We start from the raw sequence: 18,213 nt of genomic DNA, 5'->3' as shown, positions 1-18,213 counted from the left end.
AAAATCACAGTGCATAAGGCTTTGTATCAACAGAGCTAGCACAAGCTCTCCAGCACACACGGTTGGCAGTCAGAACTAGACTAGACTTCCTTCTTAGCAGCTTCCCTTATACAGGTCTAAATTATTTGGTAAAACTTCAAGGAGTGTTAAAGAGGCTGATAAGAAGCAAGAATCGTGCTGGAACATATGGTCGCAAACGCAATGTTTGACGAGCTACGTGCCCACACTGTTTCTGCAATTATAGTTTTCTTCTGAATTCCCTTACTTTTCCTGTGTGGGTGAAAATATGTTTTTTAATCGTGACTTTCATGTCCCCCCACTTTCATTTTGGTACAGTACAGCTTTTCTGCATTCAAAATCTGAGGCGTAGCGTGACCAAACATTTGGGGGGGGGGGGGGGCACCAGGGCTTTCACCAAAAAAGGTGTTGCTCCCTCCCCCCCCTGTTTTTGAGAAATTGGATCACCAATTTCGTGATAAAAGAAAAGAAAAACCTTTATGATCTTAAGAAAATGGAATAAAAATAATAAGTGAATAAATAGAATATAGGTTTCAAAAAGCGTTTTTTTTTCTGTGAAATTTTGAAAGCAATTGCAATCTTTGAATATTATTTAGGAACATCCAAGGTTCTGCATTATTACCTAACTAAGGGTCGATGAAACGAATGTTTCGAAAAAAATTTTTAATCAAGCTTCAGTCAAATAAAAGATGAATTAGTGACTAAATATAACTTCATAGCGGCCACCGACATAATTACATTTCTATCTCTTTTTTTTTCTTTTGCCTTTTTTTAAAAAAATATTGTGGAAATTGCAGGTTAAGTGGAGAAAAATATATGTGCCGCCAAAATATGTTTTAAACAGAGAAAAAGTTGAAACAGAGTAAGCGAGATTTTTAAAATGTCATGACTAGTCACTCCGGTAGTTCTAAGTGTTTCAATATGAAAAGCAAAAAAAAAAAAAAAAACAAGAATTTTGCAGTGATATTCAAAAGTTATGATATTTAAAACAAAAGGAAGTGAAAAGGTATCGCTGAAAAGAACCATATCAGTTCTAAATCTTAAAAGCGTTTTTGACGGGAGTCGCAAACGCTTGTATTTCAAACAAATCAAAATATACAAGGCTGGAAATTGAAAATTTCATTACGGAAAAAACAAAGCAGTCAAATAATTTTGAAAAAGAAAAACTGATAGACAGTTTTTCAGGACATTTTTATCAATAATTTAATCAAATAAAAAAGAGACATTGCCAAAAAAGAGAAGGGAGAAAGGTCCTGAACTCCATTCCTTCAACTCACGCTATCATACCTAGCCTAGAAGAGCAATTTTGAAACTTTGACTTTGAAAAAATCTCCAAACCCGACGTCTTCTCCTATCTCCATCAAAGATGGTCTAGAATTGTGTGAGGACTTAAATTTCAAAAAGCATCTAGGAGTGCACCTCTGCCCCAACTCCCAAAAATCAGCCCCTGCCCCATCCTTAAACACTGTCTAAAATTCCATTTTTAGGACAGTAAATTCTGAAGGTCCCCGAGCATAATAACCCCTAACCGTCCCTAACCCTCTAATATCACCAAGGATTGACTAAAAGTTTGCATTTATGGCTTAGATTCTGATAATATTTCTGGGAAAAGTCGCTGAATATACCCTGAATTTCTTTTACATGATTCCTCTAGCCTGTTTTTCTGTCACTACACAAGATCTTATTTGTTCCTTCATCAAATTCCATGATTTACTCCTCATTTATCGTGTCTGCTAATGAGGGAAAATGAATCCCACGGTCTAAATATTGCCTTCTTTTTTTTGTCAAATTTTTTTCCCCATTATTATTGCACATTACTTCACATTGTCTCAGTTGGATAAAGCAGTGTGCTTATAAGAGGAAGGAAGGGCTTGGGTTCAAATTGGGGTCGAAAAATATTGTTTTAATAGGGTTTTTTTCATCAACAAAATTATTATCCAAGTTCCAATTGATATGCAGAATTATACTCATAGCAGAATTCTAAAAGCATCAGTTCTGTTGTTAAAATCAGGAAACAAAACATTAATTTTAACACTGTCAATCACAGTTTAACTTTTAAAATGCAGTTGGCTCTCTGTTTAACGACTTCCAAGGGACCACAAAAAATCGTCCTTAAGTAGAAAGCGTCCTTAAACAGAATGTTTTTACACTATAGTGAACCATCTGGGACAGTTAAAAGCCATCGTTAAATAGAGAAAGTCGTTAAATAGAGAGCCAACTGTAATTTTACAAACTAGAAGTGTAAATTTCAATTTATTTTGTTGTTTTACTACGCATTGGTTTAGTCAATAGCATCTTGTGGTTGTATTGAAATCAGAAAATTCTTCCTTTGAGTGCAAATGCTTCATGTGGGTCAGCCAGTCATCTAAAATTGCGTTTCTGGAATTTCAATATCAGAAAATTAGCGAAGATAGACCTTGAACCTCTCCTCACACTAACATTATCAAAGATGGTCTAAAACCACATTTTAACAACTAACTTCAAAAGTTTTATGGGGGAGCATCCGCCCCTCCCCCTTAGCACCAACATTATCTAAAATAGCCTTAAATTTCACTTAAGGGCTTGAATTATGATTAACTACAGTGGTAAAGCTTCCGAAAACTCCCCCTACCATTATTGAAAAACGAATAAAATTGTTTCTGGATTTGTAATTTCGAAAAATCGTAGGTCCTCATGACAATATCAAACATGGCCCACAATTGCCTATTTTAGATCGTTTCTGGGAAATTAAATAAAATTTCTGGGAGTGGGCCCCGGATCTGTTCTCCCCTAAACATCTTTTAAGATTGTCTAAAACTGATTTTGAACTACAATTTTGAAAAAATTTCGGGGGACAACTCTGAAAGTCCATATTCACTTTGTAATTAGAGGAAAAATATAACAATTGTGTTATTCAAATTTCAAACCAGAAAATTGCCTCCAGACGGCTTTTCCACCCTAGCATTAGCAAAAATCCTCTAAATGCACTTTTAAGGCTATACAAATTAGAAAAAATAGATACTCTTCTTGATGTTTTGTGCTAATTTCTTTATACATTGCTTGACAATTGCTAAGGAACAAGTGATTTATGCAAATTTGTACCTCAACCAACTGGCCAATGGAAACAAATTCAAGTTCAGATGGTGTGGTAGATCAAGACTCGTTATCTGTATAAAAGACAGTGCATACAAGCTCAAGATTCGTGCAAAAATTCACGCTGTTTGGTTTTTAACAAAAATAGTGCTGGATGTTAAAAAAGGTTTTTCTCTGAAATTCTGTTTGGTTCCTGAAATATTTAAGAGTAAAATGTCAGCAAGACATCATTTGAGTACCTACGAACATGGACGAGCGGTTGGACGACTGGAGGCAGGCCAAAGTGTCACCAATGTGGCTGCTGCAGTGGGTGTATCAAAAAATGCCATCTCCGGATTAAAGAAGGCCGCTGAAGGTGGAAATGTTTTGCAAAAGCATGCTGGGGGTCGTGGTAGGAACACCACACCTTCAGAGGATCATTATGTAGCACTCGTGGTAAAAAGGAACAGAAATTTCACTCCTGGACAGATGGCTGCAAATCTTCCAACCCCTATCGGTACGCATGTTTCTGCGAGAACCATATCACGTCGAGTAAATAATGTTGGTTTGTATGCACGGAAGCCCGTACCTTGCATCCAAGTTCAAACAGGCCATCGTCGAGAGAGATTACGCTGGTGTAAGGAACATGTTGGTTGGGATTGTCAAAATTGGTCTAGAGTGATGTTCTCTGACGAATCTCGTTTCAGTGTGACAAGTGATTCTGGTTACCAACTACTATGGAGAGAGCGTGGAACACGATATGCACAAAAATTTGTTTGCGAACGTGATCAGTACATCTCAGGCGTGATGGTGTGGGCAGGCATCATGCACAATGACAGAACACCGCTTCACATTTTTGAACAAGAAAGCGTTACGTCGCAAATGTACTGCACAGAAGTTATGCTTGACCATGTTTGTCTTTTTAGGGGGGCTGTAGGTCCAGACTTTCTCTTTACGGACGACGATACACGGCCACACAGGAGCAATGAAGTGTCAGACACACTGCAAGGTGAAAGCATTCTCCGCATGCAATGGCCTGCTTACTTACCCGACTTAAATCCAATTGAATTTGCCTGAGAGGATCTTGACAGACGTGTTGCGCGAAGAATCGTCCCTCCCAAAACAGTACAAGAACTCAAATCCGCATTGAGTTAGGAGTGGGAAAACATCTCCCAAGCACTGCTCAATAATTAGTGTGGAGTATAGAAAATAGATGTAAAATGTGCATTAGTGTCCCTGGTAATCATACATCATATTAAGGTACTCGTCTCTCATCATTCTGACCTAGATCATGTTTTTGTGGTTGTTTGAAAAGCATCTAAGTAGGGTTATTTTTTTATTTTTAAGTTTTTACTTCATTGATGCAGTAATATCTGTATTATTTTGTACTTACAATAAAGGCACATCATCCTTACTAACTATACACTTCTTTCTGTTTCTTTAATCATTATCTATTCTTAATTATTCCAAAAAACGTAGTTGTTCCTTAGCAATTGTCAAGCAGTGTAGTTCTGGGAACAAAGGTTAAGTATCCAGCAAGTTGGGGGGACACGTGCCCCCCCCCTGATGCTAGGCCTCTGCATTCAAATATTCCGAAATTAAATTACTGATTAGATAAAAATGCAGAAATATCAATATATGTTAGTCTTGAATTTAATAACGTAAATCATGGGTGCAAGTTTGGTGATGTGTTCAAGACGGAAAATATTTTCAGCCCCCCCCCCACCCCCACGCGGGCTTAAGGAAAAATTTGTATGTATAAATGTTATAGATTTTAACAATGCCAGTTTTGGAATCTGTTTGATTTAAATTTTAAGCCTTAAAATTGTAACATTTAAGTGATTTGACATCACAATTCCAAAAAACAAAAATCCGGCAATAAAAAGGAAGGGGGGGTCTGGGGGTCTCCCCCAGAATTTTTTTCAAATTTAAGTCCAAAAAACGCCGCTATGGTAGGCCATTTTGGTAAAGTTCAGGGAAAGGAGGGGTTCAGGGACTCTTACATCAATTATTTCAAACTAATAGTCCCAAAATCGCAATATTGGGCAAACTTCAAAGAATATTAGAGAAAGGGGGGGGACGCTATGGGCTTTTCCTGAAATTGAAGATTTAAAAACGAAATTGTAATTTAAATTTCATAACGTTTATACGCTTTTTGAATGCACTATTGAAGGGATGGAGTTCAGGAACCCACCTTCGGTAACATTTCGAAATTGAAGTTTCAAAAACGCAATTTTAGACGATGTTGGATAATGTAAGGGGTAAAAGCGTATGCAGCACCCCACCATTAGTTTTTTGCCGATCGTAAACATTTTTATTATAGCAATAAAATCGCTTAGGACATAAGATTTTCACTTTTGCAACATAAATCAGTTCTGATCGGAAAGTCTACCCAAGGGAGCGCCAACAAACTAGAAAAGAAGGAAAGGTGGGGGAAGGGTAAGGCCGACTAATGATAATGAACTGTCACCATTCCCCCACACAGTCTTCATTTGAAAAAGAATTCTTTTATAAGATTGCAGGTGGTGAAATTAGCAATGAAAAATCGCTTCAGTGAAGTAGATATATTTTTTAAACAAGGTACCCTTTCCAACATTCATTAATTAAAAAAAGAAATATGGGAACTGAATCCTAACCCCAGGCAGGGTTCCCGAATCACATCCCTCTTAAGGCACTCAAATACAGTCTAAAGCGGCGCTTTAAATATTTCAGCATCAAAGAATTTTCGGAAGAGAACTCCCGAAACCCTTCGTCTGAATTCACCACAAATGTCCTAAATTTCAATTTTTAAGGCTTCAGTTTCTAACTTCTTTTGTAGGAAACCTACCTAAAACCTAACCAACCATGTTACCTAAAAACATGACTTATGACCACATAAAAGTCTTAATACTTTAATTTTGGAAACTTTTTGAAAGAATCTTCCTACATCCTTCCCCCTTAAGTCATCCAAAGATAGCCCAAAACAAAGCTCTAAAAATTTGAGAAACGAAAATGTTTCGGGATGGGGTGCGGAACACCCCCCCTCATTGTGTTTACTAAATGCAGTGTAAGTTTTTGTTTAAAATTATTTTTTCTATAGTGATGTTCCGTATATCCGTATCCGCGGATATCCGAGGGAAAAATAAAGATCTGTATCCGTATCCGTTACTTTTTTGACGGATCATTTCGATTCTAAAAATTTCTAAATATTTGAATAAAAGACTCTTAAATTCCGTTTAAATTAGGTTTTATTCCCTATTTAAATTATAAGGTATCATTTCAGAAGCCAATTTGTATCCCCCCCCCCCCCCCGTTGCAAAAAGGAAGGGGAATTAAGTTTTAAAAGTGTGTATCAGTGTGTCTTTTTGTGCACCGTAGCTCCTAAACAGATAAACCGATTATGATAGTTCATTTTTCGTTCAAAAGTTGACTTGATTGAAAGTGTTCTTAGCTTGACCTCGTTTTTGTAGAACTTTAATTACCGAGAGATATTAATTAAAAATCGACTTAACATTTTTCACAATTATGGTAGTAAAAATTTACCCGTATGTACGTTAAAAATATGTTGGCCCTAATTGAAAGAACGAAGTTTTCTGCGTTTGATATTTATTTGAAACTTCCAAGTTATATACAGAAGGAGCTATAATCTTGTTAAGTAAATTTTAAATGCTATTCTAAGCCTTTATACGCGTGATTGGTAGCGATTTCATAGTCGGAAGATAAGGAGAAAAAGCTCAATGATTAAAAATTTTTACCTGCTGTCAGTTCATGTTTGTTCACAAATGAGTAATCTGACCCGCGAAATTCATCTTAATATGAGGTCGGCTCTCTGGGATATGTTTTGTTTTTTAAATTTTTAATTTAATATTAGTTTTTATTGATTTGGGGTTTCTGTTATTCTTCATTTTTTTTTTCTCGGCATCCTTCAAAAAAAAGTGAGACTAAATTCTCTATTTACTGTTTGTAAAGGTGTTCCGGCTTTGTATTTCGTCAGTCGGAGTAAGTTCGGTGGAATGGGTCAGCGCTGCATTTATGCTGAAATAAAATGCGAAAAACTATTTCTAGCCTGTCCAGTAGTAGCTTTACACTCTTGCTCTTGTATCCTACATCTATCGAGTTAGCTAGAAATAATTTTTCACATTCCATCTAAGCATTAATGCAGCGCTGACCCATTCCTTCCAACTCTCCCTCAATTTTAACGGAGATTTCTTTAAAGAGTAAATCATAGTCTTGATTATATTTTTGCCGCAATTAACATTTTTTGAAGAAACTGCCTTTATTCTGACAGGAATACCTTCCGTAACAAATTTTACGCTTGGATAGTTGATTTGGGTTTAAAAAATAAAAAAAAAAATTGGGATCCGTATCCGTATCCGCGGATCTTGACACTAATGATCCGGATCCGGATCCGCGGATCTACTTTTTTAACGATCCGGCACATCACTATTTTTCTATTAAGAGAGCAACTCCCTTTCACACATCGCCAATGACAACCCAAAGTTTTAAGACTTCAATTTCGAAAACGTTTCGAGAAAGACCCCCAATTCCCTAACTCTTAACTCACTAAAAAATAGCTAAAATAGCATTTCAATACTTCGGGGTGAGAGCCCCCCCCCCCCCCCCCGAACTCTTTCCTCTAAGTACTAAATTTTACTTAAATTTGCGGTTTCCCCTTTTCATCACCGAAGATTTAAGAATTTAAATTCTAAAACGTATTGAGAGAAAGCCTTCGAATTCCCTCTTCTTAAGTCTTTCAAAGATTACATAAAGCTGAGTATTTCAGCTTTGAATATTTTTTAGGAAAGGAGAACCCCGAACCCCAAGATGGTCTAAAGTTGCGCTTATAAGACTCCAGCTTCGGAATTTCGCCTAAAGAGAGACCCCTCCCTCCCTCTTGACAGTGCCAAAGACAGCATAAAAGTTTTAAGACTTCAATTACAAACACTTTTCGGAAGAGGGTCGCAAATGCCTTTAACTTAAGTCATTTACGTTATAGCCTCAAATAGTTTTTAATACATCAGCTACAAAACATGTTCATGTTAGAACACCAAAACCATCTCTCATAAATTCACCAAAGATTGCCTAAATTAGTGTTTTTAAGTCTCCAGTCTTCGATTTTTTTTAAAACATCCCCCTCCCCACTTTTACATTATTAAAGACATCCTAAAACTTTTTGACTTATAAATTTTTAAGGGTTTGCAGAGGAGAAATATCAAACCACTCCTAGCTTCAAAAATATTTTCAATTCAGTTTCTCGATATTTTATACTATAACCCGTGAGTAACCCCCCCCCCCCCATCCCGCCTCAGATTGTCCAAGATATCAACGTTTTAAGACCTCAGTATCGCAGGTTAATTTGCGAACAGATAACCTTCTTCTCTTTGCAAGAGCAGCGTTTTTTCGCAAACTCGTGCTCCGTTATTTTTCTTCTTTCCTTTCTCTCCCCCCCCCTTCCCATATTCCCATTCTAGCGAGTGTTAGATTCAATGACAGAATTTAGTGTTTCCTCAAGTCTTCGTCAAAAATGCAGGAACGGTTGCCCATCGGTGTTTCCAACCAGCTTGAAATCCCCCCCCCCCCCCCCCGATTATTTCCAAAATTTACATTTTCATTGTAATCTCCAAAATCCTTGATAGTTTCCGTTTTACTTGGTATGTGGACGGCCTTTGATGTGGCGAAAATATTTCATCTTGTCAGCAATCGCTCTCAATCGGTGATGGATCTCAACTCTAAAGACATTTTAAGAGCATACATAATTTTCATTTATGCGTGTAAAGTTTGCAAAAAAAATACCGTAAATGAAAAAACGAATGGATGATCGAAAATAGCATGAGAAAAGGCTAAATTTTCAATTAGAACCGATTGCTTCGAAAATCAGGGAGAATAGCGAGCAAATCTTTGGTCAATGCAGTGAATTGGAAATAACAGAGCTACACCTAAAAAAAGTCAAACGGCGCGAGTCGAAAAGCCACTCCTCCAAAAGCACGTTGCAAACAAAACGAGCCCATGGCGGAGAACCGAGAGAATGTCGATGTAAATTCGTGGTTATGGAACGGTCCAGTAATATTAAAGCATATTTTTCAAACGCTCAATTTTTCTTTTTTCATTAAAAACTAAAAGAAAGTCATCGAATTTCTTTCCGTCCCGACCTCCGTCTCGGAAATTTTGTCAAGACGGAAATCCGTCCTGAGACGGAAGGTCTTGCACCCATGACGTAAATATATTACGTTAACTCCAAGCCCCCCCCCCCCATCCCTGAATTTGAAAGTAAAATCCCATTATATTTTCATGAAAAAATATGAAACAAAAATTTCAAAATTTTAGTACATTTTTTTCTGCTATGTACTAAAAACAAAATGCAGCTTTTCTGTACTCTTGCAATAACAAAATTGATCATTAAGTAAAACATTTAAACTTATAATAAAATTTTTCTATTGTTTCATCATTTGAAAGGAAGAACTTATTCGATTTTCAATCTTTGAATTTTACTGTGTTTTATTAACTATTTTGTATTATTTTTGAAGAGAATTAAAAAAAAAAAAATCTTTCTCATAAAAACATTTTATTACTACCAAATTTTCTTAAAGATTAATGTGTACTTGTATGATGTAAGTTATTCTTAGCAATTCCCTTAATGCTATGCTACACTATTGATAAAGATTAATATAGAATTGTTGCATATTTCTATTTCAGAAAAGTGAGAACATTATTTGCTTGTCGGGGAGAAAATGATATGGAATTGTCTTTTGAGCCGAATGAAATAATATACAACGGTAATTTAGAATTTTTTTCACTTTCTATTAAATATTACATTAAGGTTGTGTAAATAAAGTTGAATTTTGTTAATTCAAATATGATTAAAACAAACTACTGCTAAGAGGAAATAAATTTGAGATCCCCGTTCTATTGTATTTGCACGTAAAGCTATTTATTATTTTTCGGTTAAGACAAATTAATTTTAAAAGTCTCTTTAAGTTAGTTTTAATGAGGTTCAACTATATTACATTAAGTAAATCCCTATCATAACAATGATATAAGATGCTTTCTATAAAATAATTTAAAAACTACAATTTCTCCAAAACTCATTGTTCTTTAAACTGATAAATCTCTATTTACATTATTTAAAACATTTCAAAGTGAATAGAAATATGTATCCTAAGTTACATGTCTAAAATTCACCTCAAAGATTTTTTCTTACGAGTAATTAAGCCACCAGAATTCAAACAATAGCAAACTGGCTATTTCAATTGCAGTAAGCAAGAATTGTTGTAAAAGTGAACGAACATGCAGGTTTCTAAAGCAAGGACAGTCGGGAGCAAGAGAGTAACAATTTTTAAAAAATGTAATAAAATTTAAATGTTTTGCCATAATTTGTTAATATGTATTCAGAGTGGCCATTTTAATATATAATTTAATATTTATAATAAGTGCTTAACTTAATAATAATGTAATATTAGGGTCATTTTTCTAATAAGAAGTCATTTTGAGCGTACAGTGAAATCTCGTAACAAAATTCCCGTTACAAAGAACAAAACTTGCAGTTCCTTGAAAATTTGTTGCAATGGGATTGCACTGTATTAAGTTCAGAAATATTTTTTTATAGTTAGCATTGTACCCTCACTTTAATGTCATTCTCTCATAGTGAGGGATGAAGGAATGATGAACTCATTAATATTTGATTCTAGTAGTTACGCTTAACTGGTATTTGAGTTTATTCACATACAAATATTCGCTAATGAGGAAGTAACTTATTTATGATCATTCAGTTTTCATGCATTACAGGGTTAGCATAAAAGAATATCCCAGATTTAAAAATTTATATTTCATAAACTATTATACTTAGCACTGTAAATGATACATAAAATTAAAGATAAACTCAAAGTTTTTTTGGACGTATATAACTACCTAAACGTGCTAGTTCTGCACTAGCGCGGCCAGAAATTCCTTTGGGAATGGTTTTTTTTTTTGGTAACCACAGTCCTTATATGTGTATTAACTACTGAATTAGGATTGGCAACCATGTTAAAACCAAGACATAATGAGTAAAAGCTCAAATTTGGGAGGGAGTAACCGTTTTCTAAGATCCTCTTTTGACTATGCACCTGTTCTGTCCCTATTCAATGTACATGTTGCACCTATTAGGGTTTTTAGGTGTAGCTCTAATTTGGCGCTTGCTTGTTTTGCTCCAGATGCATACTTTTACATCCTTTTTTACTTTCACAAAATTAGGAAGCATTCAAGTTCTTAAAAACAATCAGCTGAGCTGAAATAGTTTTACAGTCTCTGTACCGACTAAATTTTCCTTTCTTATAATATAAATTAAACTTGAGAATGTTGCATCCATTCAAGAGAGGAACTTGCTACTTGGTTTTAGCAAGTTCCTAAGTTCAGCACATTAGAGGGATTACATTAATGAATTACTTTCCTGGAATGTAATTCAGAACTCTGGTTACATTTTATAGTATGCACTTTGAATATAATCAAAAATTTTGAAGTTGATAGATTCAAATGATATGTTTGTTAGTTGGATATAATGAAAGTATTGTGCTAATCAATTTTGTTAATACTTATTATTATTGTGCTTTAACACTTTTTTATGTTTACTGGTTAAAATCTGAGGTATTGATAGTGGTATGAAAATACAAATCACTATCAATATCTCTGAATACTATCTGAAAACACATACCTTCAAGGTATAAAATATTTAAAAACAATGAAAATCATAATAATGATAGATTCTTTAATAAAAACCCTTCCAAATATGATATGCAAGATGCATACTATTTTAATTTTTAAAATTTAGAATGTTTGACAATTCGTTTTTGAGGCGTTCAGAGTTAAAGTGGATAAAGTTCATGAACAACTTGATCTACTTTAGCTCTGAATGTTTCATATAATAGATGAAGAGCAAAAGCTGTAAATAAGATGCGGAAGTGAAAATTTCTACCTCTTTCACTTGAGAAAATCAGGATAGGAATTGAAAGGGGCCCAAAAATGAGTAATTTACCCTCATCTAGTTTCCAAAAATTGTTGTCATAAATGAAGAGTAAAATCTGTAAAGAAAACGTTGAACTAAGGTTGCCTACCAGTTGCATGTGAACTAATCAAGGTTGCCAGGAGCTAAAAAGTTCCCAACAATGAGTAATTTACCCTCATCGAGTTTTCAAAAATCGTTGTCATAAATAAAAATTGTTGTCATAAATGAAAAGTAAAAGCTGTAAAGAAAACATTAAAGTAAGGTTGCCTACCTTTTTCCAATCCCTAACCAGGGTTGTCGGGACAAAAGGTGCCCAAAAATGAGTAATTTACCCTCATCGAGTTTCCACATAAGTTATATAAAGAAATGTAGGTAAAAATATTACAAAAACAATGCTATAGGGTTGCCGAAGTAAAAGTAGTCCAATCATAGGGTTGCCGTTGTTCGAAGTTTCAATATTGAAACTGCGGGTTAATTACTCATTTTTGGGGACCTTTAAGCCCTTGGCAACCCTGATTAGTTCACATGCAACCTTATTTTGTTTTCTTTACAGCTTTTACTCTTCATTTATGACAACAATTTTTGGAAACTCGATGAGGGTAATTACTCTTTTTTGGCCACTTTTTAGCCTCTGGCAACCTTGATTAGTTCACATTCAACAGGTAGGCAACCTTACTTTAATGTTTTATTTACAGCATTTACTCTTCATTTATTACTACAATTCCCGGAAACTGGATGAGGGATATATTATCTTCCTCATTGAAAGCCTTTTATAACCTGACAACCTCGATTAGGAACCCAAAAAAGGTAGACAACTTTACTTAAGCATTTTATTTCCATCTTTTACTTTTCATTTATGAAAACAATTTTCCAAAACACGATGAGGGTAATTTGCTCGTTTTTAGGCACCTTTCAATCCCCTGATAACCCTGATTATTTCAAGTGAAAGAGGTAGAAATTGTTACGTTCATGTTTTATTTACAACTTTTACTCTTCATCTATGGTTAAAGTTTCCATCGGAATGAATTTGTTAAATCGGGGTACGACTGTATTACAGTTTGGGAGTACAGAATATTGGTACACATTACCGATCAAATTTCATCAAAATAAAAAACGGTACAGCACAAAAATTTCTGAAAATGTGTTTTCATATGGAATGATGCTTACATCATGTTTCCTATTTTATGTAATCCTATTACATTTCCTCTTTTCCCCTCTCAAATTTAGTAATTCCATCACAAGAACCTGGATGGATTCGTGGAACTTTAAAAGGAAAAACAGGGCTTGTTCCAGAGAACTATGTTGAATATTTTTCATGATGATTTCAACTCTGATCAAATGTTCCAGACAAGGTTGTGTTCCTTACCATGGGAAATGTCTTACATAATTGTGGTCAACATCATTCCTTTATTATTGCTCACAGCTCTTCATCAAATACTGTTCTATCAACTCAGGACCAGTTCACAGCTTCACTTTATTTTTGCATATCTTTTCTGAGATATAGATCCAGAACAAAGTCCTCTAAGAATTATTTTTATGTATATTGTAAATAAGTTTTATATGTATTTTAAAGTATATTAAAGTATTTAACTGTTGCAAAAAATTGCCGTTGTAACTATTTTTTTTTCAGCCAGCACATTCTCCTGCTCTTTGAAATACTCCAACCCATTGTCTCCCATTGTTGTTTGGTTAGATTCTCAGCCATATTATGACCATTGTTGCTGTTTAAAATGGCACCTATGTGCATCGAGTTCTTTAAGATGTATAATGCGGAATCTTTTCCTGGTGTAGAAATTTCAATTGCCAGCAGTGCAATTACAGTATCTTAACTGGTTTATCTAAAAAATTTAAAACAAAGGACAACAGCCTAACAAAAATCAAACTCGCTTTTTATTATAAATTGATAAAACTATTTTTAATCAGATACTACGCATAAAGAATTTACAAGCATAGCTATATAAATATCTCACATTTAAAAGTCCTATGCAGGATTAAGTTATAAATTATATATTACATTACAGCACTTAATAAATATAACAACCCAAAAAAGAGAAAAAAAACTACAACTATAGTTTTAAGAAAGACTTTGACATTTTTTCTTGCAAGAAAAGAATTAGAGTTCATTGCTGACATTTGAATACCAAAGTCTAGTCATGCAATCATATTTGATTGCATGTGTAGAAGTATCCTGTTAAGTGTGTTCAATCTTCGAGCTAATGATGTCATTGACAGCAGTAGCTGCTGTAATCTAGGCTCCAAAGGTAAAACAGCTATTATCCACCAAAACCAAGATGGACCATTAGGGTTGTTGATGTAATCTTCTTCTATCTGAGGCATAGGTCCAAAATGATCAATTATTTGGCATTTTGTACTCATGGGAAGATGCATAAACCAAGACTGGCATATTTTGTAAACTCGATCATGATTTTCCATGATATCTGTAATGATAAAAGTTAAATATTAGAATCTTAAAGTATTTTTTAATGTACAAGATATTAACATAAAGACATTAAAAATGCTTAGACACACTATGACAATTATCTTCTTCATTAGCCTAACACAAGTTAACTATCAATTGTCTGTGTCATTTAAAATTATACACATATTTCACAAAAAGCAGAACAGATGTGACATAGATGAAGTAGGGAACTCTGTACAAATTCAATATTTGAAATATTTTATTTATATGTGCAGCATGTTTTCAAAAGAATGGTTCTGTTTCTAAGATTGACAATTCTTTTAACCTCACATTGACAAAACTTACAATGTAAACAGTAGAAACTGCTCAAGCAGGGGTGATACATAAATTTGAAACAAAAAAGTAAGTTTTGCACAATTTTTAGGTACTTTGGTTTCTAATCAAAAGATGTATTTTTAAAAATATACATTTGAGAAGAAATGTGTAAAACTCTTACATTATTAATTTTTGAATTTATATTGACTGCGTAAGCATTCTAAAATTATTCAGAAAATTAAAAAATTCTCCATTACCAATGATACAACATCATTAACAACAAAAATTTAAATAGTACACTTTAGTTTTGAATACTAAAAATTTTTTACAAAATCATTACAGCTACATTATATCAAATCAAATAGTTTTTTTGACATTAATTTCAATTATGTTTATTCCACTTATCAGATTTTACTAACAATTTTACAGTCGAAAGCGTGGTGCACCATTTGATGTACATAAACCACCTTTGTCCTCCATGCATGAGGTACCTTTTTGCATTATAATGACAGCATTGAACAATGAATGGCGACATTAGTGGATCACATCCCTTAGTTTGCATCTCATTCCATTCCATCATCTACATGCAACCAGCATCAACAACATACTCCACCAGAGATTTTACAAATAATAATACCCAGAAAGTTAAAAGAAGAGAAGACATACATGTTGGTTTTTTGTTTCTTGTTATAAATTAACTGGAATAGTGTACACTGTTTATACATGCAACATACCAACAGCCCAGTTATGCCATTTAGGGACAGCTGTTTCGCCCTTGTTATGAACTCATCAGTCTGAAATACAATAACCAAGCTGGAGGCAGATATCATCATACTGAAGCTGAGAGTGCCAACAAACTGGCAGCTAAAGTTCCAGCTGAGTTATTGTCTGTGCCAGACTGATGAATTCATAACAAGGACTCCAGTATCTGGATGGCACAACCAAGTCATCCTGAACTGCAGGTACATTGCATGTAGTTTTGCTTTAGCCTGGCTTAAGGGCTGTAACCTACTGCTTAATACCCAAGATTTGCCTTTAATTGACGAGTTCAATTATACCATTACTGCAGACTCTCACTAAAGCGCTAAATTTATTTTAGCTACCAGTTTGTTGACACTCTCAGCTAAAATATATGACTTTTGCTCCTTGTGTTTGTTTATATTTTAGTGAAATGGAAAAGATAAATATTTATTGTTTAAGAGAGGGAGTAAAAATTTCAGGTTTAAGTTTACTGAATTGTATTCCGTATTGTTAGGATCAATTTTATTTCAATCATGATGGATAAAAGGATGAAATTTTTAATATTGGAGGCTGTGATTCTGAGGATGTGGGATTTAGGGCAGATATCTTAGCTCTAGTTAATGGTGAGTGGACATCAAAACTTCAGAAGTATTTCAGCAATAATTTGTTTGATATACTGTTTCTCACTCTTGTCTGAAATATTTTTTATATTTGATTTTTTTAAGGTTTTTCCTGTATTTTGAACGTTTATACACAAACGTATAACTTTTTAAATCCCATTTACATAGACAGTCTTTTGTTTTACTGGGAAAAAAAAAACATTTTTCCTCAAAATTCAAAGTTATTTTTTTTAATATGATGAAAATTTTGCTGGAGTGTATTCAGAGAATATCAATGATAGTGATTCAAAAGTCTCAGCGCATTCAACTGCAATAATGGTTTTATATGAATTTTTAAATTATTTTTAGACTTAACTACTCGGAGGCTCGTGCACATGGATTCCTTTGGAACGTGTGGGCCTAGGAAAGCGCTTCTTCCTCTTTCTCCTGAAGAGGTTAAAGAGAGTTGAAATCATGTATATACAACCACCTGTACAACCAGGATTACAGCCTTGTCAACCTTTTCGAACTCTTGATTTTAATACTTGCCACCTGGGGTATGGTAATTTAAACACATGTAAGGAGTTTCATGCACAAACTTTCTAACCCCAGAAGGTAAATTCTGGCTGCACTAGTGTGTACAACAAATAATTGTGCACCTCACTTTTTGCCTGCAACTGACCTGGACATCAGTACTCACTAATGCATATGTATATTAAGCTTGCATTCTGAAACATTTAGTGAGTGAAAGTTCAAATTTTGTATAAAGAGCCTGTATAACATCAAATTATGCATCTCATTTCTAGGTCATAATCATATGTTCAAAATAGACTTTTTTTTAATGGATAATCAATATTAATTTCAAGCAGCTTTGCATATCAAGTTCTTTTCTCATCATTATATCATTAGGCATCACTTATTCCATCTCTTGTAGTTATGTAAATATTTCACAGCATTTGGTTAATGTTGGCCACACTGAACTCCCAATACCTTTTCCTACTTCATCATATACAATTAAAGACGTTTTATGACAGTGAATGATTTTGATTTTCAGATTTTAACCAAAATCGTTTTGTAGCTGTTAATATCGTTGGCACCATGCTAAACAAACCAATGTGAAAATCGGCACTTATCAGGAGAGCCAAAACACTAAAGGCTTCAGGTAGAAAAAACATCAGTTATTTTTAATATTTTAATTTTTATAGATAACTTCAAGAGTTAAAAAACTTGTTTGTAACTCTTCAAACTAGTAACCTTTCATGAATACTATGGCAAACATCTGGTCTTAACCTGCCCACGAGGATAGGAATTTCCAAAAAATGCTTTTTTTAGCACAGGGCTTCCCAGTCTGCAATGCCATTCTGGTGGCCATGTACTTTCACCTGCGGAATCCCTTCCCCCAAACAAGACAAAACAAAGTTCAGTCCAAAGGAGATAATCCCTTTTGTAGCATGACAAGTGAAGTTTCAGTTCCGCCCACATTCCTTTCCCTTCTAACGCTTCATTGAAGCCACGTGGAGTTGTGAAAGTTCTATCTGTAGCTATATTTTCTTGCAATGAAGAATTGGTCTTTTGGAACTCTTAAATTTTCTCCAAAATAAATTATTTTAGATAAGAAAAGATAGCCAATTTTGAAAAGTATTAACAATAATAGTAATAATAATTTTTTTGATGAATCATATTTTTGTTAATTCAGTATATTTTTCCGCTCAGAAACTATTAATTTTCACCGCCTATACAAATAAAGATTTTCTGGATCAAATATTTCCACATAGATGCAATGTTAAGGATCCTCACTTAATCGAATAACTTCCCGGGATAATCAAATAATATATTGGTCAATTTTCGTAATTTTCTTTCTGTGAAAAATTTTGAATAATTAAAACAAAATTAAGCAAGCACAATTATTTACTTTAAAATGAAAAGTAATATGTTTTTCGCCAACAACGGGCAAGAAAAACATCGTCAATATTTTCATATTCCATAAGAATATTTCCACTATTCCATCTAATTTCTTTTGTTGCTACAATTCTAAAAAAAAAGAGAGAGAGAAACTGTGTAGATAACGCTGACGGTATTAAATTAACGCAAAGAAATATAAACGTTACAGATGT

The 18,213-nt window shown here is 34.1% G+C and overlaps 2 protein-coding genes across 3 annotated transcripts in view; one reads left to right on the top strand and one right to left on the bottom strand.

Moving 5' to 3' along the window:
* The window catches only part of LOC129218028 (rho GTPase-activating protein 26-like), a 194,818-nt gene extending 181,199 nt beyond the window's left edge, over window positions 1-13,619 (top strand). For both annotated transcript variants that reach the window (XM_054852207.1, XM_054852206.1), the window contains 2 exons: window positions 9,742-9,821; window positions 13,253-13,619. In XM_054852207.1, the coding sequence (XP_054708182.1) occupies window positions 9,742-9,821; window positions 13,253-13,344 (172 nt within the window). In that variant the 3' untranslated portion in view covers window positions 13,345-13,619. The remainder of the gene's footprint in view (window positions 1-9,741; window positions 9,822-13,252) is intronic.
* A 288-nt stretch (window positions 13,620-13,907) lies between these two features.
* LOC129218137 (LON peptidase N-terminal domain and RING finger protein 3-like) overlaps window positions 13,908-18,213 on the bottom strand; it is a 105,843-nt gene continuing 101,537 nt past the window's right edge. Inside the window, exon 11 of the mRNA XM_054852349.1 lies at window positions 13,908-14,463. Within this exon, the coding sequence (XP_054708324.1) occupies window positions 14,177-14,463 (287 nt within the window). The 3' untranslated portion in view covers window positions 13,908-14,176. The remainder of the gene's footprint in view (window positions 14,464-18,213) is intronic.

The sequence above is a fragment of the Uloborus diversus genome, chromosome 3 (genome assembly GCF_026930045.1).
Source record: "Uloborus diversus isolate 005 chromosome 3, Udiv.v.3.1, whole genome shotgun sequence".
NCBI lineage: Eukaryota > Metazoa > Arthropoda > Arachnida > Araneae > Uloboridae > Uloborus > Uloborus diversus.
The sequence above is the reverse complement of the archived record's forward strand: the minus strand, read 5'-3'. Positions and strand labels throughout refer to the sequence as shown.